The sequence below is a fragment of the Sciurus vulgaris genome (genome assembly GCF_902686455.1).
Source record: "Sciurus vulgaris genome assembly, chromosome: 2".
Taxonomy (NCBI): Eukaryota; Metazoa; Chordata; class Mammalia; order Rodentia; family Sciuridae; genus Sciurus; species Sciurus vulgaris.
The window spans coordinates 118,061,044-118,087,700 of record NC_136462.1 but is presented as its reverse complement, the minus strand read 5'-3'; the positions used below and the strand labels follow the sequence as shown (position 1 = coordinate 118,087,700).

At 39.6% G+C, this 26,657-nt stretch overlaps 1 protein-coding gene across 4 annotated transcripts in view; it reads right to left on the bottom strand.

Moving 5' to 3' along the window:
• THSD4 (thrombospondin type 1 domain containing 4) overlaps nucleotides 1-26,657 on the bottom strand; it is a 590,989-nt gene that overhangs the window by 194,185 nt on the left and 370,147 nt on the right. The window contains exon 1 of one of the 4 annotated variants that reach the window (XM_079122623.1): nucleotides 8,258-8,397. The exons of the other annotated variants lie outside the window; for them this stretch is intronic. Coding sequence (XP_078978749.1) covers nucleotides 8,258-8,329 — 72 coding nt within the window. The 5' untranslated portion in view covers nucleotides 8,330-8,397. Of the gene's footprint in view, nucleotides 1-8,257; nucleotides 8,398-26,657 lie in introns of those variants that run through there. 4 annotated transcript variants of the gene reach the window in all.

The following is a 26,657-nucleotide window of genomic DNA, read 5'->3' as shown; positions in this document are numbered from 1 at the left end:
GTGACATGGATGGAACTGAAGGACATTGTCTTAAGTGAAATAAGTTAGGCACATGTTTTATCAGCTTTTTCACTGCTGTGACCAAAAGACCTGACAAGAACAATTAGAGGAGGAAAAGTTCATTTTGGAGTTCAGGGTTTCAGAGGTCTCCGTCCATAAATGGCCAATTCTATTCCTCAGGACATGAGATGAGGTGTAACATCATGGTGGAAGGGTGTAGAGGAGAAAAAGAGCTCAGGCATCATACCAGGAAGGAAAGGGAGAAAGAGAGAGAGAGGGAGGGAGGGAGGGAGAGAGAGAGAGCGCTCCTCACCACTGACAAAATATAAACCATAGGGTATATCCCCCACTGAGCCACCTCTAGCCACACCCTACCTTCCTGCAGTTACTACCTAGCTAATTCCTATCAGGGGATTAATGCACTGATTGGGTTAAGGCTCTCATAACCCAATCATTTCACCTTAAAACTTTCTTGCATTGTCTCATGCATGAGCTTTTGGGAGACACTTCATATTTAAATCATAACAGCACAGATAGACAAATATTCCATGTTCTCACTTACATGTGGAAGCTAAAAAGGTGATCTCAGAGTCAGAGAGTAGAATAGTGTTTTCCAAAGGCCAGGAGGTGATACAGAGATCAGCTGTGGCTGGAGAGGAAGAATAGCTTCTAATGTTCTGTAGCAGTAGGATTGCTATGACTGACACCACTCATTTATAATTAATTTATAATTAATGGTGTCATCCTAAAAGAGAGGATCTTGAATGCTGCCAACACAAAGAAATGATAAATATTTGAGATGATACAATACCAAGTACTCTGATCTGATCATTATACACTATATACATATATGTATATTTAAATACCACACCATACCCCTTAAGTATATACCACTATTATTAATTTAAAAATTTAAAATATATTTCAAAAAGTCCCTGTACCCAATATATGCAAAAACAAAACCAGAAAGGCTAGTGTAAGAAAGAAAAATTTACAGGCCACTCTTGAGTATAGATTTTTAAAAGAAAGGTCTTAAAATAGATGTTTAAGGTTAATTTAATAAAAAATTGAAATAGCTCATAACTAAGTTGGATTTATTCCTGGAATGCAAGGGTGGCTTAATATTATAAAATCTATTTTAGTAATCTATCACACTGACAGATTAAAGGAAGAAAACCAAATGATCACCTCAAGAAACATAAAATGTTTTAGATAAAATTCAATAGCTATTCATGATTAAAAAATAAATTACTGACTAGGAATAGAAGAGGTTTATCAAACTGACAAAGTGTACAACCAAAAATTTACAGCAAACTTTATTTTCAATGGCAAAATGTTAGAAGTTTTCTCTTCAAATCAGGAACAAAATAACACTGCCTCTATTCAACATTTTACTGGAGGTCCTAGCCAGTGGAAAGATTAAAAAATAAACATACATTTGCAATAACAAAAATATAACAAGATAGCAAGGAATATATCTAAAATAAAACAATGCAAGACCTTCATGTAGAAAAACCAAACATTGAAAAATGTTAAAGGAGATCTAAGTAAATGTAAAGCTTATACTATGCTCATGAATAGGACAGCTCAATATTGGAATGTTCTTATATTGAACTACAGATTCGGTACAATTCTGATAAAAATTCCTAAAGGATTCTTCAAAGAAAAACTGATAATATAACTTTAAATTTCATTAAGTTATGGCTCGTCCAAAGAATAAAGTGGAAAGACTTGCCCTACACACATTGTGCTATAGTCATTGAGGCACTATGTTACTTATGTTAATGTTACGTTAATGTTATGTTAATAATTAATGGAAGGAACAATGGAGGCCAGAAAAAGACACACTTGGCTAGGGGCTGGGGGTGGGCATGTAGCTCAGGGGTGCTTGCTTAGCACGTGTGAGGCCTTGAGTTGGATCCCCAGCACCACAAAATCCAAAAACAACAAACAAGACACACAAATATGGAAACTTGATATTGGGCACAGATGACAGTGCAAATTTGGTAAAAAGACAAAACTATTCAGTAAGTGGTCCTACCAATATGGAAAAAATTAGATTAGGTCTCTTATTCACACATTTTCTATGGGAAAATGAATTCTGAGTGCATTAAAAATTTATAAGTGAAATTAAAAGCTTCAATAATTTTAGAAAACAAAATAGAAGACTATGTCTATAAACTTGGGACACAGCATTTCTAAAGAAATAGAAAGTGCTAACAGAAAGAAAACTAAAAAATTTAAACACACTAAAGCTGAAGGCTTCTGTTTAGTGTATGATACTATAAAATTTTAAATACAAGTCACAAAATGGAGAAAATATTACATGGAACAAACAAGCAAATGATTCACATTTAAAATATATAAGGAACTCCTAAGTCGGTAGTGAAAAAGAAAAGAACCAAATTTAAAACTAGAAAATAGATATCAACAGGCATTTCACAGAAGAGGAAACATGGTCTGCACAGAGATACAAATCATGTGGTGCCAACAGTTAGTGATCAGGAAAGTGTCAATCACCACAAACCAAGACCCTTTTATGCCTGATAGGGTAAAAATCAGCCTATCTGATAATGCCAAATATTGGAAAGAAGATAAATCCTTGAGAATTTTTACACACAGCTAGTGGAAATGAAATGATAGAACTTCTGTCAAAATCATCTTGACATTATCTTGTCAGAGTTGAGGCAACATGTATTCTATGACCCAGCAATTAGACTCCTAGGTATATATACCCTCAAGAAATCCTTGTACATGCATGTGAGGAGGCATGTTCCAAACGCTCATAGCAGCATTATTTATATCAGAAAAAATCCAGTGGGAAAAATCTAAATATTTTTTCCCAATGGGAAAAAAGGTGGTATATTTGTAGGGAAGAACACTACACTGCAGAGAAATGGAACAGAGGAAGCGCTGGTACATTGAATAATGATTCAAGTTGAATGAGGAGTTCAAGGTACCATGTTTATATGACTTAAAACCAAACAATATATTCTTCAGAGACACATGCATGTGTGCTAGTGTTATTCTTAAAAGCAAGGAAGCAATGACCATAAAATTCTGGATGATGTTTCTCCCTACAGGACTGTAGTAAGAGGGACCTGGTGTGGAGCAGCTTATAGGACTGGAAATGTCTGATTTCTTCAGTTGAGAGGTGGGCTCACAGATGTTTGTTGGATTATTCTGCTTCATAATTTGCTTATATACTAAATATATTCTCATATATATTAAATATTACACTTTTTTAGAAACAAGAGAAGTGGTTACAAAGGTACTCAGAGATGAAAGGCTTTTGAATTTATTTTACAAAACTATTAAAACCATGGTCTAGCACAATAAAAGAGCCACAAACCAATAATACCTATTTATAAAGAAAAAAACTGAAAATGAAATATTCGTAAATCAAACCCAGTAGCAAATTTAATGAACAAATCATCACAAAGAGGATAATTAATTCTATGTCAGCAAAGACAGTTCAACGTGCAGAAACCTCTAATATAAATCACCATATAACTAGATTAAAGGAGAACACTCATGTGGACGTTTTGGTCAAGGCAAACAATGTTGGGTAAAATTCAACAATTCCTGATCAAAACTCAGAAAGGGGCTTACATTTGGAATAAAATTTATTTACCTAAAATATCTGGCAGTCATCATTCTCAGTGATGAAATATTAGAGGCATTTCCATGTAAGTCTAGAAGGAGTTGAAAATGTTGGTTTTCTTTGCTCTGATTCAACACTGCCTTCTGGAAGGCCCAGCAATTGCAATAAGACAAGAGGCAGAAGAGAGAGGCACAGATATCAGAGAAGAAGAAAAAGTATTCATAGGTTGTACACATACACACAAACTCATAGGCAATACATATACCCAGAGCATTATGTTTATAAGTGTATAGGTATGGTTCTGGAAGGTGCCAAACAGTGAACCATGGCTTCACTTGCGGAGGGAAGAAGGAGCAGAAAGAGTGAAGGTAAAGAGGAAACTGGAACTTTTATTCTTTTATAGTTTACTGTTTGTTTTTGTTTTTAAAATGACAGCTTTCATAAATTAAAAAAAAAAAAAAAAGATTTAAACATCGAAAGTTAGATCCAAGGCTCAGACTCAGGCCATGTGCTGTCACATTCCATGTAGTGGGTTTTGTATTTTAGAAATACAGAAAGAGAAAGAAAGGTGGAGCTACTGAGAATTGTGCCACCAAGAATTAGTCATTAAGGCCATTATGCTGATTTCTATTTGAAAGTAATATTCCAGGGACCAAGAGTGATCACTAGCTTATGAAGCAACTCTACAATCATAATATAATTTGTCTTATTCCTTAGGAAATACTTATAATAATAATCCGTGACAATAAAATGTCTTAAAATAGTGACCCAGATGATACATCCTAAACAGATTTTCTTGAGACTGTAGATGCAGACTGTCTCAAACTTTCAAAGCCACAGAGAACTTCCGCTCATAAGATGCGCTGACTGACGACAGATCGACCATGTCCCTCCCAGAGTATGCTTCCCAGTTATACCTTCTTTCCAGAACACACCTTGTCCTTTCTTATTTCTAGTGGTCTACAAATGTTTTCCTTTGCCTGGAATGTCCACCCTCCCTCCCTCCAACTTTTACACTTAAAATGCTCACCCACCCATCAGAAACAAGCTAACATAGCTGTCCTGACTGCTCTCCTTCAGAAGATCTACTTCCAAGGTTGGCCCCTGGCTGGCATCTAGGAACATGGATTTGGGGAGGGTCCTGCTATTCCTGAAACTGACAGGAACAGTTCTCTGTGCCTATACTATACGGACATGGTTTATGTTGAACACCTGTTTTCCTTCTGGGTGTCTGCAAATTTGGTATATAACAGGCAGAGGGTGCCTATGTGGTCAGTCCTAATAAAGACTGTAGGTCCTGAATCTCATAAGCTTCCTTGGTTGCCAGCACCTGCTTTCCCACCCCAGCCAGCCTATGGCCCTCTCTGTCTTTTATATCCTTCCTCAGAGGCTGGACAAACACGTTTTGGACAATGGCAGCATTTTATAACCATTGTTCTACCACTTGCTTTTCTTACCTAACAACATACACTGAATAGAAAATATATTTACTGTTGACTTTTAATCTTAAAAATTGATTTATAATTCACAGACCATAAAATGTATTTAAAGTATGAAATTTGAGGCTGGAGGTATAGCTCAGTGTTAGAAAGCAGGGACCTGGGCTCAAACCAAACCAAACCAAACCAAACCAATAAACATACAAAAAACCCTAAACCAAATCAAGCCAAGCCAAACCAAACCAAACCAAAACAAAATAGGATACAATTCAGTGATTTTTAGTATAGCTGCAAAATTGTACAAGAATCTCTACTAATTCTGATTCATTTTTGCCACAAAAAGAAATCCCATACCCATTAGCATCTGGTATATTTATTTTTAATTTTGATGAATTTTGCCATATTGGTTCATCAAAATAAATTTTAAAAACCTTCTGACCCACTCTGGTAATTTATCTCATATAATATATAGATCTGAATGTTTCTATGTGCCTCTCTTCCCCTCTTCCTCCATATAACATATCTCACTGACCTTATATGAGAAAGTCCACATTCAGGAAAGAAAAGGCAAGTCTTCCACCCCCTACCCCTCCACCACCATTCTGCGAATGCTGCACAGAAACTGGATCCCAACAGGTCCCCACACTGACAAGTGCACTGAGTCCAGGCTGACTAACCATTCCTTCACAGTTTTAAAGGATGTATCCAATCTGCCTGAGCTTTTGCTACCCTAACCTTGTCAAAGGCATTCTAGTGACCTCAGTGTTCTTATTTTAAGGAAAGCAGGGACTGAAGCTATACCAGGTTATCCTGTCCTTGCGATGGTGCCAGCCACCGGATGCCAAACAAGACTTGCCCTGCATCATGCGCCCCTCCCTGCACCTGCAGGCCCCCACTTATCTGGAAGAACCGTGCACCCTAGAAAACTGACTGTGAATTTGTTGCTTGGCTGCCAGCCCCAGGCTGAGAACACAGCCAGCCAAGCAGCCCGAGGTGGACGACGCCTCCTTCCCCTTTCTTCCTCTCCTCCTGTGTTTTTAGGAACGTCCAGGGGGAAGATAATTAAAACCTGCAAGAAATCCGGCTGGCAGAGAAAAAGAAAATCTTGGTGACGACGCCACATGTTTATGGGTAAGTTTTTTAAGTAACACGGCAATAAAAAAAGAGGCTCTTATAAATAAATGCCACATTCTTCAAAGCTCTGTATAAACGACATTCTTTTTAAGGAGGTGGGGGGCTTATGCATACTCATGTTCCTTTCTCGTCTTTTCATTTCCAACAATGGAAAAGGAATCCTAATTGTACAATTTCCTAGGAGCATAGGAGTTATGGAGCCAACAGCATGGGAACACACACACACTCATATGCACACTGAGGGAAGCAAGAAAGAAAAGAGGAGAAGACACTGGAAGATGGTTATTTCATAGAGCTGTTGGCACAGAACCAAGGAGCAGAAGGGCAGGCATCTCCCCACCTCTGCTAGGGTTTTTCTGACTGTTGAGCACCCCACTTTTAACTCAAAAGACCGAAGCTTTGCGGTCCTCTCCTGAGTGAGCGTTGAGTGCTGTCTGACCAACATCAAGATCAGAGTGAGCCTGGGTGATCCCCTTTCATTATTCCTCTGCTTTACTGATTGTAAGGTGAAACACAGCCGGCTGCCTCTTGCCTGTGACACAAGGCTCAAGGACTCACATTCCAGAGTGGCCCTCCCCAGGAACCAGCTGTGGGCAGGTAACTGAAGCAGCCCTTTGCTTTGCTGTTAATAAGAGTAATTGGCACGCCACTGAGGGGCTGCCGGAGCACTGTGATTTGCTCCGTAAGGGGGTCTCCCTTGACCATATGTGCAGGCAGCGGTGATAGAAATATTTTCCATATGAGCTTTCCTCTCGCCTGCTTAAGTGCTCAGGGCTGAGTTAGGCCAGCCCATTTGTCATTTACTCTACACAGTAAAAAATCAACAGGGAAGTTGCGAACCTCAGCTACAACTAGAGGGCAATGGTCTGCTTTCAGCTTCCAGCATCACTAACCCATTCAGTTCCTCAGGCTCCCATTCAAAAGCTCAATCCCCCCACAGGCCCAGCATGTATCTGGAGAGCAGAGGACATGGGTAACTAACAGGCGAAAAGCCTACAACAAATGACCCGTTGCTGCACGCCTCAGAGCTGCACGTCTATTTTGAACAGAGGAACAAGCCTGCTGAAACCACAGCTGGCTCTGCAGCCGGGGCTGGGGAGCACTCTCACTTCCAGACCTCTCAGAAAAGGGAAAGTAATTACATTAGGCTTTCAGAGCCAGCTTGGTCCCTGACAAGGCTAACAAAAGGCAAAGCTGTGAAGTGGCCTCGTGGCCTTTTCTAAGAGATACACTTTTCACTTGGCTTTCCAAAGAAGAAGACAGATTCAGGAGAAAGGCTGTCCCTTCAAAGTCAGGCATCAGACTCTGAGCTTTTCCATCAAGGCAAGGAGCGACAGGAGTGGAGAAGGCACACTGGCCATAGGCTTATTTGCAGGTGAGGGTGGATATACCCAAGTTCCTTCTGGGCTGAAGGAACATCCCTTCCCATCTCTGTCTGCCTCAGAAACTGGCTCCCAGAGGTCTCAGTGATGTTCAGAAATGTAACCAGTAAACACATGAGCTAAACCAATAAGAATAAATCATCTTCATAGGCCTTAAAAATGCCTCTCTCTATGGTAGATTCGAGCACACTCCTAGTCCCATTGGACATCACTGTCCCTCCTCAAACCTACAATAGAAAGTTATACACAGATCTTCCAAACACATCAAAGCAAAAAAAGAGAAAAATGTGGTGTAGAGGCAGGAAAGAAAGATCAATCCCTCTTGCACACATATTCTCTCTGTAGCACAGGAGAAAATTTCCCCAAAGGGAATTTCCTTTCCTGCCTTTGTACCAGTCCCTACTGGAATCTGACATGCCACATATTTTGTTCTGCAACAGCATCTGTCACCCAGGCCAACTCCCCAGTGTGGCAACTATACAGACAAGCTCAGAATGAGATTTTAGAAAGTACAGGGTTCTTCAAAAAGAAAAGAAGTCTTCATATAAGAAAAGGCAAGAGAAATCTAAAAAAGTAATATCAAGCATTATTCTCTGCACACCATAAAAACCCACTGCCTGATCCCTGTTGGTAGATAGAAGAGGAAATTTAATGCTGACAAAAGTATAACTTCTGACAAGATATTTTATTTGGCTTACCTCTCCCCCAGGTCTTGCTAACATTGCTGTTTGAACGTGGAGCAATGTTAATATCAGGTAGCTGACAAACATTATTACCCAAAGTTAGAGCTACCCTAGAGGAGAACTCCGTCTGCCAAGTGCTAACAGCTAGCAGATGCACTTGTGTCTCGGGATTCCAGCCCTGGAGTTCCGCTAGGCACCGCGCTGGTTCCCTCGGCTCTCCCTCACTGTACTACCCGGCGCTCCGAGCTCAGCCTCTGCTCTGAAGAAAACTGGTAAGCTGATCTCTTCATGTAATAACTTCTCCCGGCTGGGGGAGGGGACAGGAGCCAGCTGGGAGCTGGGGGGCTGCCTTTAACAGAAAGCAGAAAGGGGAGGGACAGAAATGATCAATGTGGAGGTCTGCATCTGGTCTCATTCATAAAAAGGGCTCCAAGGTAAGCACTTCTCATGCAGGGGGACAGCCCCTGCCTCATCAGTTGAGGCAGGCAGGAGGCAGCGAACTGCAGCAGGATGAGCTCCAGGCTGGGAGCTGGGAGACTGGGGCCTTCCTAGTCCAGAATCTGGGGCTGACAAGAGCTGTGTGTACTGGACCAGCTGCCATCCCTCTCTGGGTGTGGCTGCTTGTTCTCACTAGTACAATCAAGGTTGGGTGGCTGACTTCTGAACTCCCTTTTAATTCTGATGTGATGGTTACAGAGACCTAGGCAGTCTAAATCTAAATTATGAAGTGCAGCCTCCAAGGGGAAAGAAGTAACCAGGGTGTTGTGTGTTTATGCACCAGTCACATGGATGTGAATGGACCAGAATTGGGGAATCCACTATATTTTCCTCTTGCTGCATTCCTAGGCCACTGTGCCTAATTACTGTTGACTCTGATGTAAAGATAAGTGGTAAGGCAGGAACAAGTAACTCCCAGGTGTTAGGTAAGGCTGGCAGAATGCATGCAAATATAGGATGGCTTTAAAGACAGAAAAGAGCTACCTCTTAATTGCTCAGAATGACCATCAAAGTGGTCACTGAGGACATGAGGAGTGTAGGGAGCAGGATGGAGAACAGGTCTTGCTAAAGCTGACATATGGTCTGCTTGAGACATAGTTCAGGGTCAACTCTGATTCAATGCAATAGCAGGGATCATGGTTCAAATGGGTTGAAAACTAAGCAAGTATTGGATGCTGTCTAGAATGGGCATACAGAATCCTTCTGAGCCTGCTGGTGTCTGCAGGGGATAGAATGACAGTGTGGAGCAGTGGAAAACAGCCCGGGATCCTAGAATCAGGCAGGTGTCACTTCAAACCCCAGTTCTCCTAACTCCCTGTGGGTCTCAGGGAGCCCCAGCCATCCTCCTGTGAAGTGGGGAAATACACTCCAGTGGTCAGGATGATTCACCAAGAGATCACCTGGGCACAAAACTGGGATCGTTTGTGGCACAGAGTAAGTGCTAAAGACACGGTCTTTTCTCTTTGATCTGAAATAAGTATCTGCACTCAGTCCCAGAAAGTAAACTAACAAACACTTGAAAAGCCTCAGGTTATGGGCATTTTCCTGCATTAATGAGGAAACTTTAAACCTACTGCAGTTTTCAGTCATCTCAGGGAGTTTATTATCACCAGTAACATGATGATTTACTAGTGAGGAGTTTTTCTGGGGTTGGAGGGAGGCGGTTGGGTGAGAGGGACTCACAGTTCCTTCTTCCAGGGCTGTGAGAGGCTGATGGTATGGTGAAGGGAGAAGAAGGCAGAAATGCACTTCTCCTTCCTTCTTATTCATTATTATTATTCAGTGTTGGGTCTGTTCCGCTACCAAGTTGAAGAGGCACTTGCTATCGGTAACTTTCCAGAAATGCAAGAATTATTTAAGAAAGTCAAAGTTCTTGAAAGACCAGGATGTTTCCTAGCCTTGGAAGCTTTCTGTAAAGGGTTGGATAGTAAGGATTTTCAGTTTTGCAGGCCATATGTTTTCTGTGCCAACTACTCAACTCCACCATCATAGAACAAAAGATAAACAACACACACATAAACAGGTGTGGCTGCATTCCAATAAAACTTTATTTATAAAAGTAGGTGGCAGACCAGAGTTGACTGTAGTTAACTAACCTCTGGTCTAGACACTTGCCAATCACCCTTCAGTCCATTGCAATGTGACCTTTGACATCTCTGCTCCACTAGAAGGGCCCTGAAATTGTCACCAATAGCCCTTTTGTCACAAAGTACAAAGGACAAATTTTCACCATATATATATATATAATATATATATAAGTATATATATAATATATATATTTTATTTATCTTTTAATTTTTTACAAACTGCATTTTGATTCACTGTACACAAATGGGGTATATCATTTCATTTCTATGATTGTACACGATGTAGATTCATACCATTCGTGTAATCATACATGTACATAGGGTAATGATGTATATCTCATTCCACCATTTTTTATACCCCCTCCCTCTAATTTCCTTCTACATAATCTAAAGTTCCCCCATTCTTCTCTCCCTCCCCACCTCCCCACCCCCATTATATATCATTCTCCACTTATCAGGGAAAACATTTAGCCTTTGGTGTTTTGGGATTGGCTTATTTCACTTAGCATGATATTCTCCAATTCCATCCATTTATTTGCAAATGCCATAATATTATTCTTCTTTATGGATAAATAATATTCCATTGTGTATATATACCACAGTTTCTTTATCCATTCATCTGTTAAAGGGCATCTAGGTTGGTTCCACAATCCAGCTATTGTAAACTGATCAACTCTTTTATATTGATTTCTCTGCAGCATGAGTCATGCTCTCCTTTTTAAAAATATTGTGGTAAAATACACACAACATAAAAGTGACCATTTTAAACATTATTAAGTGTACAATTCTGTGGTACTAAGTACAATGTTGTGCAACCATCACTGCTATTTATTTCTAGAACTTTTTCATCATCCCAAGCAGTAACTTTGTACTTATTAAACAATACCTCTCTACTTCTTACTGCACTTGACCTCTAGCAACTTTAATCTACTTTCTTTCTCTGTATGTTTGCCTGGTCAGTATTTCACATATGTGGAATCATACATTGTCTTTTTTTGGTCTGACTTTTCACTGAGCATAATATTTTCAAGGTTGATCTATGCTGGAGTGTATATAAAAATTTCAGTCTTTTTTAAGATTGAATGATATTCCATTGTATGGACATACCACATTTGTTTATCCACAGATCTGTTGACGGACACTCGGATTGTTTCTACCTTTTAGGCTATCATGAATAATCCTGCTCTGAACACAGGTATGTATCTGTCTGAGTCATCACTTTCAGTTCTTTTGGATATATATGCTGAATCATATAATAATTCTATGATTAACTTTCTGAGGAACCACCAAACTGTTTTATACAGTAGTGGCACCATTTGCCAGTCCTACCAGCAATACACAAAGGTTCAATTTCTCTACATCCTTGTCAACACTTATTATTTTCCATGTTTTGATATTAGCTATCTTAATGGGTATGATATATATTTTCTCCTTTTTGAACCACTCTGTTCCCATGGTTTCCTGGAACCACTCTCTAGTTTTCTTTTGCCTTTGATTATCCAACATTCTTTGAGCATGTTTTATCCTTGGAAGAAAAGGAGGAGAGTAAAACTACCATGTTCCCAAAGTACCTCTCTCCATCCCAAGGATCTAGTCAAGTTAAGGGAACAATGGTATGAAGCCTGGCTCAGAATATCCAGATAAATGTTTTCTAGAAGGATGCTGACTTTCTATCATGTATGCTGGGAAATAGGGCAAGTTAGTGTCATCTGTAGGGAGCTGCTTTCTCATATGCAGTTTTGCACTTGGGATGCTGGTCATACAGGGACAAAGCAGCTAAAATAGTATTTCTACTGCTTCTGTAACCCACCGTATAAAATCCCTCTCCCTGCAATAACTGGCATGAAACAGACCACCTTGACTGGATGCGCACAGCTGGTGGCCACTAGATAGAGTGGAGAGGGATGGGAGGCACTATTTTCTGGTGAAGCACCAGAGCCACCATGTGGTACACCTGTCCAAGCTATTGCCACTGGACTTTCTGTAAAAGCACCTCTCCAGCCCGTTGCCACTAGACTGTCCCCATAAGCATTTTTCAGTAGACCCTATGTACTACATTCCATCTCTTGGTATCTCCTTTGGTCTCTCAGCAACCTATCCTACTGACCTAGCTCAACTGGGCCATGGTCAGTATAGGGCACTATAATCCTAGCATTATTATAAGAACTTTTCAGATAGTGTCTCAGAAAATTCTGATACCAGCCTTATTGGACTAAATAACTTAATGTCACACAGTAAGTAGATGGCAGAGCCAACATTCTGCCCTAAGAAGCCTGCTCCGGAGTCAGTCTCTTCATGTCAGCACTGCACTGCCACCATTTTTCTGGACTCTCTCCATTCTCCCGACACCTCCTGGGCCAACTTCCTAAATGTTTGTGTTCTAGGCCCTTTTTCTTCTCTGTCCACCCTCCTTGGGCCATTTCACCATTTCACTGTCCTTAGCCACCCTTATACACCCATGATTCTGACCTGTAGGCCCACAGATCCAGGTACCTAGTGGATATGTGGTTATCTCAAATGTACTCCAAATTCAATGGGTCTAAATCAGAATTTGCCTTTCCCTGAAACCTGTTCTTTCTGCCATTTCCTCCATCTTCATGAATGACATTATTACCCATGATTCCCAAGGATGAAAAACAGGATGTTATTTTGGTCCTTCTACCTCCTTATTTCCTTACCCAAACCATCACCAGGCCTTTTCATACTTCCTTCTAGAGCTCTCTCTGGATTCCTTCTGCCCTTGCTCCTATTTGGTCTTCTACCATTTCTTCTTGTAGAAGAGATCTCTTCCCATCTGCAGCAACCTCCTTGTCTTGTTTTTTTCTCTTTCCAGCCTCCTTCCCCAGCACAACCACCGAGATTCTTCTAAAAAGTGAGTCAACATGTAACTCTTCTAATTTGTTAAATCTTTTTATTGTGAAATAATTATGTATTTATGGAATAGTTGGGAAGATAGCACAGAATGTCATGGTATATTTTCAAGCAATCCCTTCTAATATTAACATCTTAAATAACTATGGTATATTTATTAAAAAAACTAAGAAGTTACTGTTGTTACAATAATATTAGCTAACCTACAGACTTCATTCAGATTTCCCCAATTTTACTCCCTAATGTCCTTTTTCTGTTCTAGGACCCAACCCAGGACACCACATTGCATTTTGTCTTCATGTCTCCTTAGCCTCCTCTGGTCTATGACAATTTCTCAGTTTTTCTTTGTTCTGACCTTTTGAAGATTACTACTGGCTAGGTATTTTTTAAGATTATCTCTCCATTTGAGTTTGTTTGATGTTTTTCATGATTAGACAAGAGTTAATATGTTTGGGGGAAGAATTCATGGATGTGAAGTACCCTTCTAATCACATCTGTCGGAGGGATACCATATCAACGTAACATCTACCTCTGGGGTTGTTAGCCTTGACCACTTGTTTACAGTGGTATCTTCCAGGTTTTTCCATGGTAAAGCTACTATTTTTCTTTTCCTTTCCATATCCAATTCCTTAGAAACAAGTCAGTAAGTCTAGTGGGATTAAACTCCACTTCTTGGAGGGGGGGAGTATTGAGGAATATTTGGGTATATGTTAAAACCATCATGGTAATTAATAAATATTTTGGGGTAGATTCTTTAGATATTTGAGGCTATGCAAATTTCCTGATTCCCCTTAAAATTAGTTTTAATACTCATCTGTAGATCTTGCATGTAGCAATTATTCCTATAGTGTTCTAATAGTAACTGTTTCCCTTATGCTTTCTACATTTATTAATCAGAATTCATAAGTACAAACATTTGTCTCTCCTTTCCCATTTATTTATTAGTTCCATAATTTATACTCCTCTGCTTTAAAATATTCTGATGACTTTCAATTAGGGATGAAATTCAAATCTCTTAATATGATACTGATAAGACTGCAATATGGTCTCTCCTTCTGCTCATCCAGCCTACTGTTCCTGACTTCTGCTCACACAGTCATCTTTTTAAAAAATCTTTTCAGTTGTAGATGGACACAATACCTTTATTTTATTTATTTGATTTTTTATGTGGTGCTGAGGATTGAACCCAGTGCCTCACACATGCAAGGCAAGTATTTCACTACTGAGCTACAGCCCCAGCCCCACACACAGACATCTTGAGCTTCAAAAATTCACCCCAAACATCCATGTGCTTGTGCTCCATGTCTTCTTTCATATTAAATCCTTCCTGTAAAGTTTCATTCCTTCAACCTCACTGAGTTAGTGCCGATTGCTCTTTGCCTCTGAAAACTCAGCTCAAACTGTTTATAATCACCAATTATTGGAAAACCCTTAAATGTTCATTGGTAAGGACTAATGGAGTAATTTGTGACATCTATAAAATGAGATACTTGGCAGCACTTAAAAATAAAAAGGAAAAAACTAAGTTTGCTTCCACTGAAGTGCTCTAAGCAATAACCTCTGCTCTGATTTATTACTATACATTTCTGCTAAGCAATAATTCTCTGTCTAGCAAACATTAATGCAAATTATTAAAGTATTATTTCAAACTTATTTTCTTACAAAATGTTACCACCAGATATTAAAACATAGCATGAAACTATAATAATTAAAAACAGTGCCAAATATGGCCAGTGAAGGAAGGGACAAATCATTTACTTAACTAAACATGTAAAAGAATTTGGTATGCAATCAATGAGTCAATTTCATTCAACAAGGAAAGGATGGAAATGGTTGGGAATATGGCTAACCATTGGGAAGTAAATAAAGTTATTTCTCTAACTTATACCATATGCCAAAATAAATTGCAGGGTGGATTAAAGATATTATGCAAATAATATACATATGAGAAGAGTAAAAGAAAATAGGTCAATATTTCTATATTCCTGGGATTAGGGAAGGACTTTTATGCATAGTTACAGCAAAGGCAGAAATTATAAAAGGAAAAATTTATACATTTGTGCATATTTAAAAAATTCTGAAAGTCAAAATTATCATAAACAAATTAAAAGACAAATACATAGCATTAATGAAACCCGACAAATGCATTTAAATTGAACTGTGAAAAGGGCTGCAAAGAAAAGAGATGGTGATGTAAGGGGTTTGTCCTCATTAGGAAGATGGCTTGGGATAGGAGCAATAATGGCAACCAGAGACGGAACAGGTGTGCAGGAAGAGAGGGTGAGCGAGAGGGAGCACAGTGTCTACTTGGGCAGAAACGACAAAGGGAGGGACAGTGAAAAAAAGTTTTGTCTTGTTCCTAATGGACACCTATTGTAAGGGCAGGGGCAGAAGTTACAGGACAAGATTTGCATTTTACAAAGGCCACCATATTATATGGAAAAAGGATTGGAAGGATATAAGAGAGGAAGCTTGGAGACCAGTTAGATTTTAGTCTAGATGAAAAGGGATATGAGCTTAAAGCAGGATGGTGGAAATAAATGAAAAATTTCAAGCCAAATTTACAACATACATAATGGGGAAAAGTTTGTGTCCATAATCTATCTTTTAAAAATCTCACAAATCAGATAAAGGCAATTTTAACAGTGAAATGTTGGAAGGAAGTGATGTCCAACCACAGGAGAGCTGCAAACTCCACTATGGCATACTCCCCAAATAAATCCTACCCAATCATTTAAAATGAACATATCATATACCTACTGATACTGGTACATTTTGATGTTATGCTATAGGACAGCAGTAGACCACACCAGTGGGGAAGAAGAGTCTTTTCAAGAAATGGTTCTGGGGCAAGTGGATAAAATTGAACCCCTACCTCACACCACACATAAAAATTAACTCAAAATGGATCACGAATTGTACATCATGGTAACTGCAGTTAATAACAATATATTGCATATTTGAAAACTGCTAAAAGAGTAGATTTTAAGTGTTTTCATCACAAAAAATAAGAACATGAGGTAATTAGCCATTTCACAATGTACACATATATTAAAACATCATGTGGTACATCATAAAATATTTTTTTATTTGTCAATTAAAAAATAAAACAAAATGAATGAATCATGTACTGTGGTAGGTCCCAAAGAATTCTAGAAATTGTGAATATGTTACATTAAATGGCAAAAGGGAATTAATGTAGCAGATGGAATTAACATGGTTGATCAGATGACTAAAACAGGAAGGATACTTTGGATTACCCAGGTGACCCAGTTAATTGCAAGGAAGAACAAGACAGATGAGGAAGTTAGAGTAATTGGACGTGCGAAGAATGCAACCTGGCATTGCTGGTTTTGAAGGTGCAAGACAGCTGTGAGCCAAGGAATGTGGGCAGCCTCTAGAAGATGGAGGAGGCAAGAAGATAGGGATTCTTCTCTAGAGCTTTGCCAGAGATGCAGTCTTTTGGACACTCTGATTGCAGCCCAGTGAGACCCATTTTGGACTTCTGACCAGAACTGTAAGATGATAAATTTGTGTTGTTATAAGTCACCGTTTGTATTAATTTGTTACAGAAACCAATATTAGGCCTACATGTAAAAGCCTAAAACTTTAAGAGTTCTAGAAGAAAACACAAGAGCAATTTCATGACCTTGGATTAGGTAAAGACTTCTTAGGTATATCACCATGAGTGACAGAGGAAAAAAGAAAAGTGTTACTTTATCCAAATTGCAGATTTTGCTGCTCATGACTCTATCATGATATTGAAAAGATAACTCAGAATGAGAAAAAATATTTGCAAATTACGTATAACAAGGGACTTGTATCCAGAATACATAAAGAATTCTTAAAACTTAATAACAAAAAATAAAACAAGAGCCCAATTTTTAAAAGGGCAAAGGATTCGAATAGACATTTCTCCTAAAAGAAAATACGAATGGCCAAGAAGCATAAGAAAAGAAGTTGAACATCACTAGTCAATAAGGAAATGTAAATCAAAACCACAAATCACAATAAGATATTACTTCATAACCAGTAATCAAAAGTTCAGGTGTATGGAGAAACTGGAATTCCTATATACTATTGGTGGTAATGTAAAATGGTACAGCTGCCTTGGAAAACAGCCTGGCAGAAGCACCATAAAGTTAAAGGTAGAATTTCCACATGACCTGGTAATTCTACTCTTAGGTATACACACAAGAGAAAGGACAACATGCGCCTACACAGAACCTTGGACGCGAATGCTCATAGCAGCATTATTCATGATAGCCAAAAAGTGGAAACAACTCCAGTGTCCCTCACCTGATAAATGAATAAATAAATGTGGTATATCCATGCAACAGGGTATTATTTGACTATAAGAAATTAAATACTGATGCCAGCCCCATGATGGATGAGCCTTGAACATGTCATGCTAAGGGAAGGAAGTCAGTCCCAAAAGACCATTTGTTGAATCATTCCATTCATATGAGAGATCCAGAATAAGCACATTTACAGAGACAAAAAATAGACGAATGGTTTCCTAGACCTGAGGCCCATAAGGAGGAACCTGGGAGTGACTGCTAATGGTTACGGGATTTCTCTCTGGAGTGGTAAAAGTGCTCTAAAGTTGGATTGTGGTGATGGCCGCAAAACTCTGTGAATATACTAAAAAACAGAATGGTACATTTTTAAATCAGCAAATTGTATAGTACATAAATTAGATATCAGTAGGGCTGTTTTGTTAAAAAGTAGGCCATTATATAGCGTCCCTTTTGGATAAACATAAAAGGTGATCACCATATTCTTATTTTTAAAATTTTAGTTATTTTCTAGTTTTATTTATAGTGAGCAAAAAAATAAATATAGCACCCCCCCCCAAATTATTCATTTAGAAAAACAATGAAATAAAAATGGGAAAGAATATGAATAGGCAACAGGTCAATGAAGATATATGAAGGCAATATGAAAATGCGATATGAAAAACATCAGTAGTAATTACAGAAATGTTAAGTCAAATAACGTGGCTACGCTCATGTACTACACTGAAAATTTCTTTGATAAATATACGTTATTGGTAAGTGTTTAAAGAAGTGGGTGGTTTGACACAGGGTTGGTAAGACTCTCTGTACTTTAAGGTACTTTAAGGGCTAGGCTTTTTTTTTTTTGTTGTTGGTACCAGGAATTTAACCACTGAGGCACGTCCCCAGCCTTTTTTATTTTTTATTTTAAGACAGGGTCTCACTAAGTTGCTTAGAGCCTTGCTAAGTTTCCAGGTCTGGTTTTGAACTTTTGATCCTCCTGCCTCAGCCTCCTGAGTCACTGGGATTACAGGTGTGCACCACAAGGCCCAGTTTCTATTATTTCTTTGATACTAAATCTTGGTCCTCAAGGTCAGCTTAATTGAATGCAATGAGCACACAAATCATGTGGAATCTTAACAAGATCTTAAATCAGTACATCTGGGGTGGGGCCTGAGAGTTTGGATTCTAGGAGGCCCTAGTGATGCTGGTGTCCTTGTTAGATGGGTGTCCATACTTGGAGTTATAAGGCTCTAAGCAAGCAATATTAGAAGGTTCAATAATGCATACACTTTGAATGAACACCAGTTATTTTTTATAGGAAAGGTATGAAAAGTTTTCATCTTGGTATTGTTTATAATAGTGAAAAATCTTAATGTACATGTTTAATTGCAGAATCTCAGTTGCTTTACTGTATTTTTTTTTACTAGTACTTAATTATAAAAATAACATGCTGTAATATTCATTGACACCAATTCATGTTTACTTTTTTGGTGTGACAATTTTGTGTTAAGTGAAGAAAAGTTACAAAAAAAGGATTTTGTAAATGAAACCATTTTCATTGTAAATATGCATATAGAAAACATGAATAGAAGACTATCCTCCAGCATGTTAATGCTAGCTACCTCTGAGTGGGGATTTTTACTTCCTCCCCTTTGCCAATCTATATTTTTTATTGTTCCATCCACAAACACACAAAATTTTTATTATAAAAACGAGTACTGAAATTGATTTTGATCCTGCTCAGATTGCTGGGGATTTTCCTCCCTGGCAGCCCAGCTCAGCCAAAAGATGCAACAGCGCCATCTAGAGGTTATTCCCTAAAACTGCAGACACCTGGTCCCAGAAACCCAGGGAAGGTGTACAATAATGACTCAGTAAATACAGTTCAAATTGCAAAATGCACACATTTGTCAGTTGAATATCTCAGAGGGCTAGCTTTACCATCACCAAAGGTATTAATTCTCTGTGTAAATAAAGGACTTTAAAACCTTCACCAATAGGGCTGAGAAAATATTTCTAGTGAATTAGCAACAGGGAGACAAACAATTTGTTAGTTTTCTTCCAAGTGTCTTTTCACCCTACTCCTTCTGACATTAATTTTAATTAAACAGAGCTAATCTTCTGCTTTGAATTGGATGGAGATGATTGTTATTTTCTGGTTAAAAAAAAAAGGAAGAGAGAAAATAGCTTTGCATGTATTAACGGATTTGTCTAACATCTATATCACAAATGGACAGCACCAAATATTCTGTAGAAAAGCTTAATGAACATGTATAAAGTAAATTCTACATTACACAGTCCTGCCTGTGGAGTACTGGCCAGTGCTAGGAGTCTTGGCATTTCTGGGGCTGAGAACTGCCTGGTCCCGTTTCTCTTCCTGCCTCGCTTCCTCCAGGCCACAGCAGGAGAGCAAGTGCCAAAGTTTCCAGTAATCACCACTGCATTTCTGTTCATGACACAGCAACTCTGCAGTGTGACCTTGTTCACTCCTGACCCCTGGTTGGGCCCTTATTTTAGGCAGTAGAACTCACAGAAATTTCTGAGAATGTGGAGAAAGTACTGTAAACTGGAAAGATTGATGTCATAAAAGCTCCAGGCTGGAGTGATGAGTGAGCTGGAGAAGAGAACATGAAGGGAGACACAGGGATGGTTATAAGTCCATGAGGGGGTTCTGGTGCTCCCTCCACCCACACCATTCACCACAATTCAGGTTCCTGCTGCCTAGTTTCTGCTTCTCTTATTTGGCAGATGGAAAATATCTATGGGTTGGATCTTACATATCTCCCAAAGGCTCATATGCTAAAGGATCGATCCCCAGATGTTGGTGTTATTGGGAGGTGGTGGAAACTTTATGAGGTGTGGCCTTGTGGAAGGGAGTTAGGTACTGCGGGCATGTCCTTGAAGGAGGTACTGGGGCCCTGGCCCCTTTCTCTCTCTTTTTGCTTCCAGGCCACTATGAGGTGAGCAGCCTCTGCCACCACATACTTCCTTCCAAGGTGTTCTGCCTCGCCCCAGGCCCCACAGCAACAGAGTCAACCGACCATGGACTGAAACCTCTGAAATTTTGAGCCAAAATAATCTTTCTTCCTTATAATTTAATTATTTCAGGTATTTTCCCCACAGCAATGGAAACTAACAATATATGAGGACCTAATTCAGAGAAAAGAGTGAAATAAGTGATAACTGAATTGAAACAATACCTCTCCCTGCATTTCAACAAAAGAATAATGATAACATTTAATGAGTGCTCAATTTACGCCACTAGGCACTATACTGAGACCATGAATGTCTTGTGTCATTCAAATCCCCTAACGAGTTGAAGTTCAGGTCTTTTTGCTGATGAACAGACCAAGGCTTAGAGAAGTGAAACTCATGATCACAAAGCTAGTTGGTCAGTGGCAAAGTGGAGATTCTAACCCAGGGTCTCTGTCTCCACAGCTGAGGCTCTTACCCATGGTGCAACAAAAGAGTCTTGCTGACTCCAGTTGTGAAATATGTCCTAAATCATCTATTTCTATCCATTTGTGTCATCTCTACCAGTCACCATGATCTCCTCTCACTTTTTCAGTAGTCTCCTAACTGGTCTCCAAGCTTCTACCCTGAGTGACATTTTAAAACAAAAGCAGAAAAGGCAGTTTCCTTATTACTTCAAAGGCTTCTGATTGCCCTTGGGTTAAATGAGAGATTTTTTAGTCCTGAATCAGGAAGTCCTTAGCCAGGGCCCTGAGGCAGGAGTATCTGGCCCCATAGTACACCACTCACCACCTGGCTTAATTTGCTGGTGTTTCTGTAGTTCTAGCTTCTTCCTGCTGCAAACATTCACATTACTTTTCCTATAGCTGTAAACTCTTCCCTCCCTTTGCCCAGCAAGGACTGCACATCATCAGGGGCTCAAACTGAAGCACACTTTTCTGATGAGGAATTCTGACTCTCAGATCTAAGCACCCTACCTCTGTCCCCTTTCTCTCTGGCCCCTGCTCTTCTTCTCTGGGCCCTTTCATTATTCACAACACAGATTCCTCATGTGTTAAATAATCTCCTCTGCTAGAGCATAGGGTTCATGGGCGGGGGAGAGGGACACACTGTAGGTGCCAATACACATCTACTAGGCAGATACTACCCTATTCGAAAGGGCTGAATCTCTTATGTGAGATTTCCCTAGTCAAGGCACACTGGATGAGCTCCTTTGCCACAGCAAAAACACCACCATCTAGCAGCATTGATGCGTGGGGCAGCAGTCAGAGGTATTACTCTGATGGTCTCTGAGAGTAGTAATTTATACTCTGAGCACAATTCCAAAGCAGACTCCCACATGCCATAACCATGATTCATATTTCATACAATCAATACACACAGCATGTTTGCATGTTTTGAACAGAAAAACCATATAATTGTTAAGGTTTTTAGGAAAAGTTGGAAGGTTTTAATATGATTGTGCATGTTCTTTAGTATTTATTGTGTTAGGTTTTAGGCATTAGGCCAAGAGGTAGACATGATCCCTATTTACTTTTCAGTCCTATAGCTTATGTCTCCCTCATTTCCCAGTTGATGAACTTGAAGACAGAGAAAGGGTAAATTGTTTTCAGCATACTTTAAGACAACATGGAAATGTAAGGGATACTTTGGATAAATTTTTAATAATTTTCTCGTTTCTGAGTTTTGAATAATGTTGAAAATATAATTTCCTTTATTTTTCCTGTCTTTACTAAGCTCCCCCTTCTCAATCCAGCACCTGGCATCAGGAGCGTTTAATCTAATGTAAAACACAATACTGCAGTTAATCACTAACCTGAGCTATCAGCTGAGTCTGTTAGGTGAAAAATCAAACAGACCTCTTGCCACAATTCATATGTCATATGATCAACACATATGGCAGGTTTTGAATAGATAAACCATGTAGTTAGTTCTTAGACAATTGGGAAATTTGTTTTCCCATGGTGAAAAAGTATAAAATGGTGCTTGCATGTTCAGAAGAATGTCAGATGCTTTCAGAAAAGGGGAAAGTTTTAAAAACTCATCTCCTGTTTCGTCCAATTTATTCGTTAAGGTGTAGCTGCCTGAAGTCTTTATGGCATGGCATGCTTATTTCTTGTTTGGTTAGAGAGCCTAACTGATACTTTGGGGAATGGATCAGTGGTTTGCAACCTTTGTGTGTGTGTCCATAGGGCACTTTCAAATACTCTAAAGTTTTGGCTGTACATCTGAAAGGCATTACTAATGAACACTGATTATAAAAAGGAAAGTTTCAGGAAGTTAACAAAAAGTTTCCACTGTTGTCACTTTATTCACTTTTTTTGCCCTCCATTTGAGAAGAATTGTTACTGACCTGACCACATGGTTTTTTTTAGAGTCATGAAAGGAAATATTTGCATATTCCAATAAGTAGCTGTCTTAGTCTATTTGTGCTACTATAACAAAACACTTGAGACTGAGTGATTTATAAATATATATATATACATATTTCTTGTAATTCTGGAGGCTATAAGTTCAAGATCAAAGCACCTACAAGCTTGGTGCCTGGTGGGGGCCTATTCTCTACCTTCCAGACCGTGTCCTACTGCTGTGTTCTCACATGGACAGCAGGCAGAAAGGGAAAGGTGAATCCTGTGTGGAAGCTCTTTTATAAGGCCCTTAACTCCACTCACAAGGAGGGAGTCCTCATGGCCCAATCACCTCCAAAAGCCCCACCTCTTAATATATGTCACTGGAGATTAAGTTTCAACGTGAATTTCAGGGGACATTTGGGTCATGGCACTGATCATTTTTTCTATGTAGTAACTTGTCGTGATTCCTGCACACAGTACATTATACTTCATTCTGTGCTACTCCCATAACTTGTTGAGGTCAAACTACCACCTGACAGACACAATTAGAATCTATTTTACATTGGAGTAAAAATAAATTTTCCATCTAGACCAAAATTTGGTAGAATACCAGTGTGCTGGCTCTAGGGAGTCATGTCATCTAATTGGAAATAAGTTAAATAAAAGCCACAACATTTGCACAAGTGATGTATTACGCTTCCTTTCACAAACACAGTTCTTCTTCATCCAGCCCATAAATATGCCTAGAGAGATTCAACATTGTGTTTCCAACATGGCATTGAAGAAATAGTTTCTTTCAAGAACAAAAAAAAAAAAGCTAAACACAACTTTTTAAAAAAAAGACTAAATCTAAGAACAGCTCAATAAAACTGCCAAGAATGCCTAAGTTTCTGTCTACTTGGTAAACCTTTAAGGGACTGTCTCCTAACGAGAAAGAAGTAACTTGAAAATATTCTGCCTGTGCCAGTAATGTGTGATTTAAGAGAGGAAATACTTAGAGGCTTAAGAGACCTTTGCAGGGAGCCTGGAAGCTGGCTGCAAGTTTGGAGACATTTGCATTCCCTGGAATCCAGGCTCATTTCTCTCTGGGAACCACCAGGAAGTAAAGTCCATCAACTGAGATTTTAGAAGGACTCTGAAGCCAGCCATGAATCAGAACAAAATGAAACTTGGTGCAAGTGGGTAGCAATTTATCGTGATGTTGTTCTAGTCTACAGGGAGAAAATTCAGACATTTATAGTGAAATAGTGTTGGGTCAGTGAAAATGCTTCAGCATTCGATATCCAGGGACAGATAGCATAGTCGATCGGGTTGCTTTCTATTTCCATGGCTCAATAGTTTACTGTTTACTGGGAATCTGAAGAGTGTCAGATGCCGGAAGGTCCTACACAAACGACACTCAGCCCCTACCTCCAGGGTCTTAAGGTCAACAGGGACTGCGGTGAGTCTGTAGGGATGCTATAGCAAAGTTGCACTTAAGAGACCAGTGAGAGTTCTCTGCTATTCTAAAACCTCAACAGATTCTGGCTTTTTAGGATGATTTAGGATACAGACTTCTAAGTCCTGTTTCCTTTGAGTTGGAATGTTCTGTCTATGGTCTAGGATAACAGTAGTCAGTTATTTCTAACTCATTACTTGGGAAAACATCCCAGTAATCCACAAAATCAGTGCATGAAGTTCTTTCTGCATTATAAATCTGTGTCCCTGACTCTTGACTGCATGGTTTGCATAAACTTATCTATGGGCATCTTTCAGTCATCTCCCCTGATGGCCCTGTGCCTGAGCCTGATTTCATCCAGTCTTTCCTCTGCCTTCTGCATATTTCCATTGACAAGTCTTACCAATGTTTCAAATCCAAAACATCTATAATTAAATCCACAGTCTGGTGGGTATGAGTGTCAGTCTTAACATTAGGCTACCTAAGGTCAAATCCAGGTCATACCACTTACTGGCAACTAAATTGATCTCTATGGGTATCATGTCCTATTTTCCCCCCTCCATACCAGGGATTGAATCCAGGGACACTTAACCACTCATTGAGCCACATCCCCAGCCCTTTTAATTTTTTTAAATTTTGAGACAGTGTCTCAATAAGTTGCTTAGAGCTTCACTAAATTGCTGAGGTTGCCCTTTAACTTGTGATCCTCCTGCTTCTTAAGTGGCTGGGATTGCAAGCGAGCACCACCACACCTGGCTTGTGCCTCTATGTTCTTTTTCTACAAAATTAGGTGATTGATAGTCCCTATTCTTTAACACTATCATAAGAATTAAATGAGGTATTACATGTAAAATATAGCATGGTATCTGATCATAGTAAGTGCTCAGTAATTTTTATAATTTGTTGCAAAATTGATGTCTGTATTTCTGTCATTGGTAACAACTAGTTTTCTTGTAAATTTGGCAGAGAGAGCATTGGAGATTCTAATATTACTATGCCATGGCAGGGGGCTGCTGCTCCTGGTTGGCATGGAGATGGATGGGAGGGTGGGTGGGAAAGTCATGTATATAAAGCAAGAAGGTCTCTGAGCTCACCCCTATCATCCTCTTCTGCTCATGACATGCTGGTCATTTATAGCTCCCTGTTCCCCCTTCCTGAGCTCAGCAGCCTCCTAAGACAGCATGAGCCTCAGCCTCCAGGGGATCCAAGCTGCTACAATGGTTAAAATGTATCTGTCACACCTCCTCAGAAGCAGCAGCTTCTGCTGTGGAAAAGGTACAGAGAAGGAAGAAATCAAACCAAAATCAGTTGCACAGACTATTAAAAACCAAGGAGCCACTGTATGAGCCCTCAAGTGACTTGTGCCAGTTGTGGGTGCCGGTCTCTCTGGCTCTCCTTAAGGCCAGCAGGGGTCTTAGGAAGCAAATCTGCCCTCAGAATAGCACTCGACTCAATTTTCTTCACACCATCTTTCTGTCCTTCACTTGTATTCCCTTTTCTCAGAGGACCTTTTCCAGAGGTGTGTGGACCACTACTTCCTTGGAATAATCTAAATAAAATACGTTCATGGTCAAACAGGTCTGGGAGAGACTATCCCCCGGGGAACTCTGTACAGGTTTCAGTAAACATGAGGATGTGAAAGGCTTAGAGAAGGCCTTCAGGACAGAAGCCTGTTGGCCCTATTTAACCCAGGGTTCCCCCAGATGTTTGTTATTAGAACCATTTTCCCTGACCCAATATCTCCTCATATCCCAAGATTGAGTGTGCTACTGCACACATTTTTTTGAAACATGACAAATTAAAAAAAAAAAAAAAATGTTTTTCCTCTTACTCATGACACCAATTAGTCACCAAGTCCTAACTAATTCTTTCATCAAGTACCTCCTAGTTCCACCTCCTCCTCTTTTTTCTCTGGGCTTCCACCCTGGTTTAGCCAGTGAGCCCAGTGCTTCGCCCCCTTCCCTGGCCATCCCTGCCACCTGGCTCCCCCATCTAGCCACCTTCCTATTCCATTGATGTCATTTTAGTTGGTTGAATGGCGATCCCCAAAAGACATTCCTATGTCTTAATCCCCAGAACCTGGGATGGGAGCTTGTTTGGAAATAGGGTCTTGGCAAATGTTACCAAGTTAAGGATCTCAAAATGACATCATCCTGGGTTATCTGAATGGGCCCTGAATCTAATGACAAGTGTCCTTTTAAGGGATACAGAAAGTCACAGAGAGAAGGCCATGCACAGATGGTGGCAGAGATGAGAAAGATGCAGTCCTGAGGAACTGCTGGAGTTACCAGAGTCTGGAAGAGGCAAGGGCAGCGCTTCCCCAGAGCTTTAGAAGGAACACAGTCCAGCTGACACCCTGACTTGGGTGTCTGGCCTCCAGAACTGTGTGAGAATGAATTCCTGTTGTTTTAAGACACC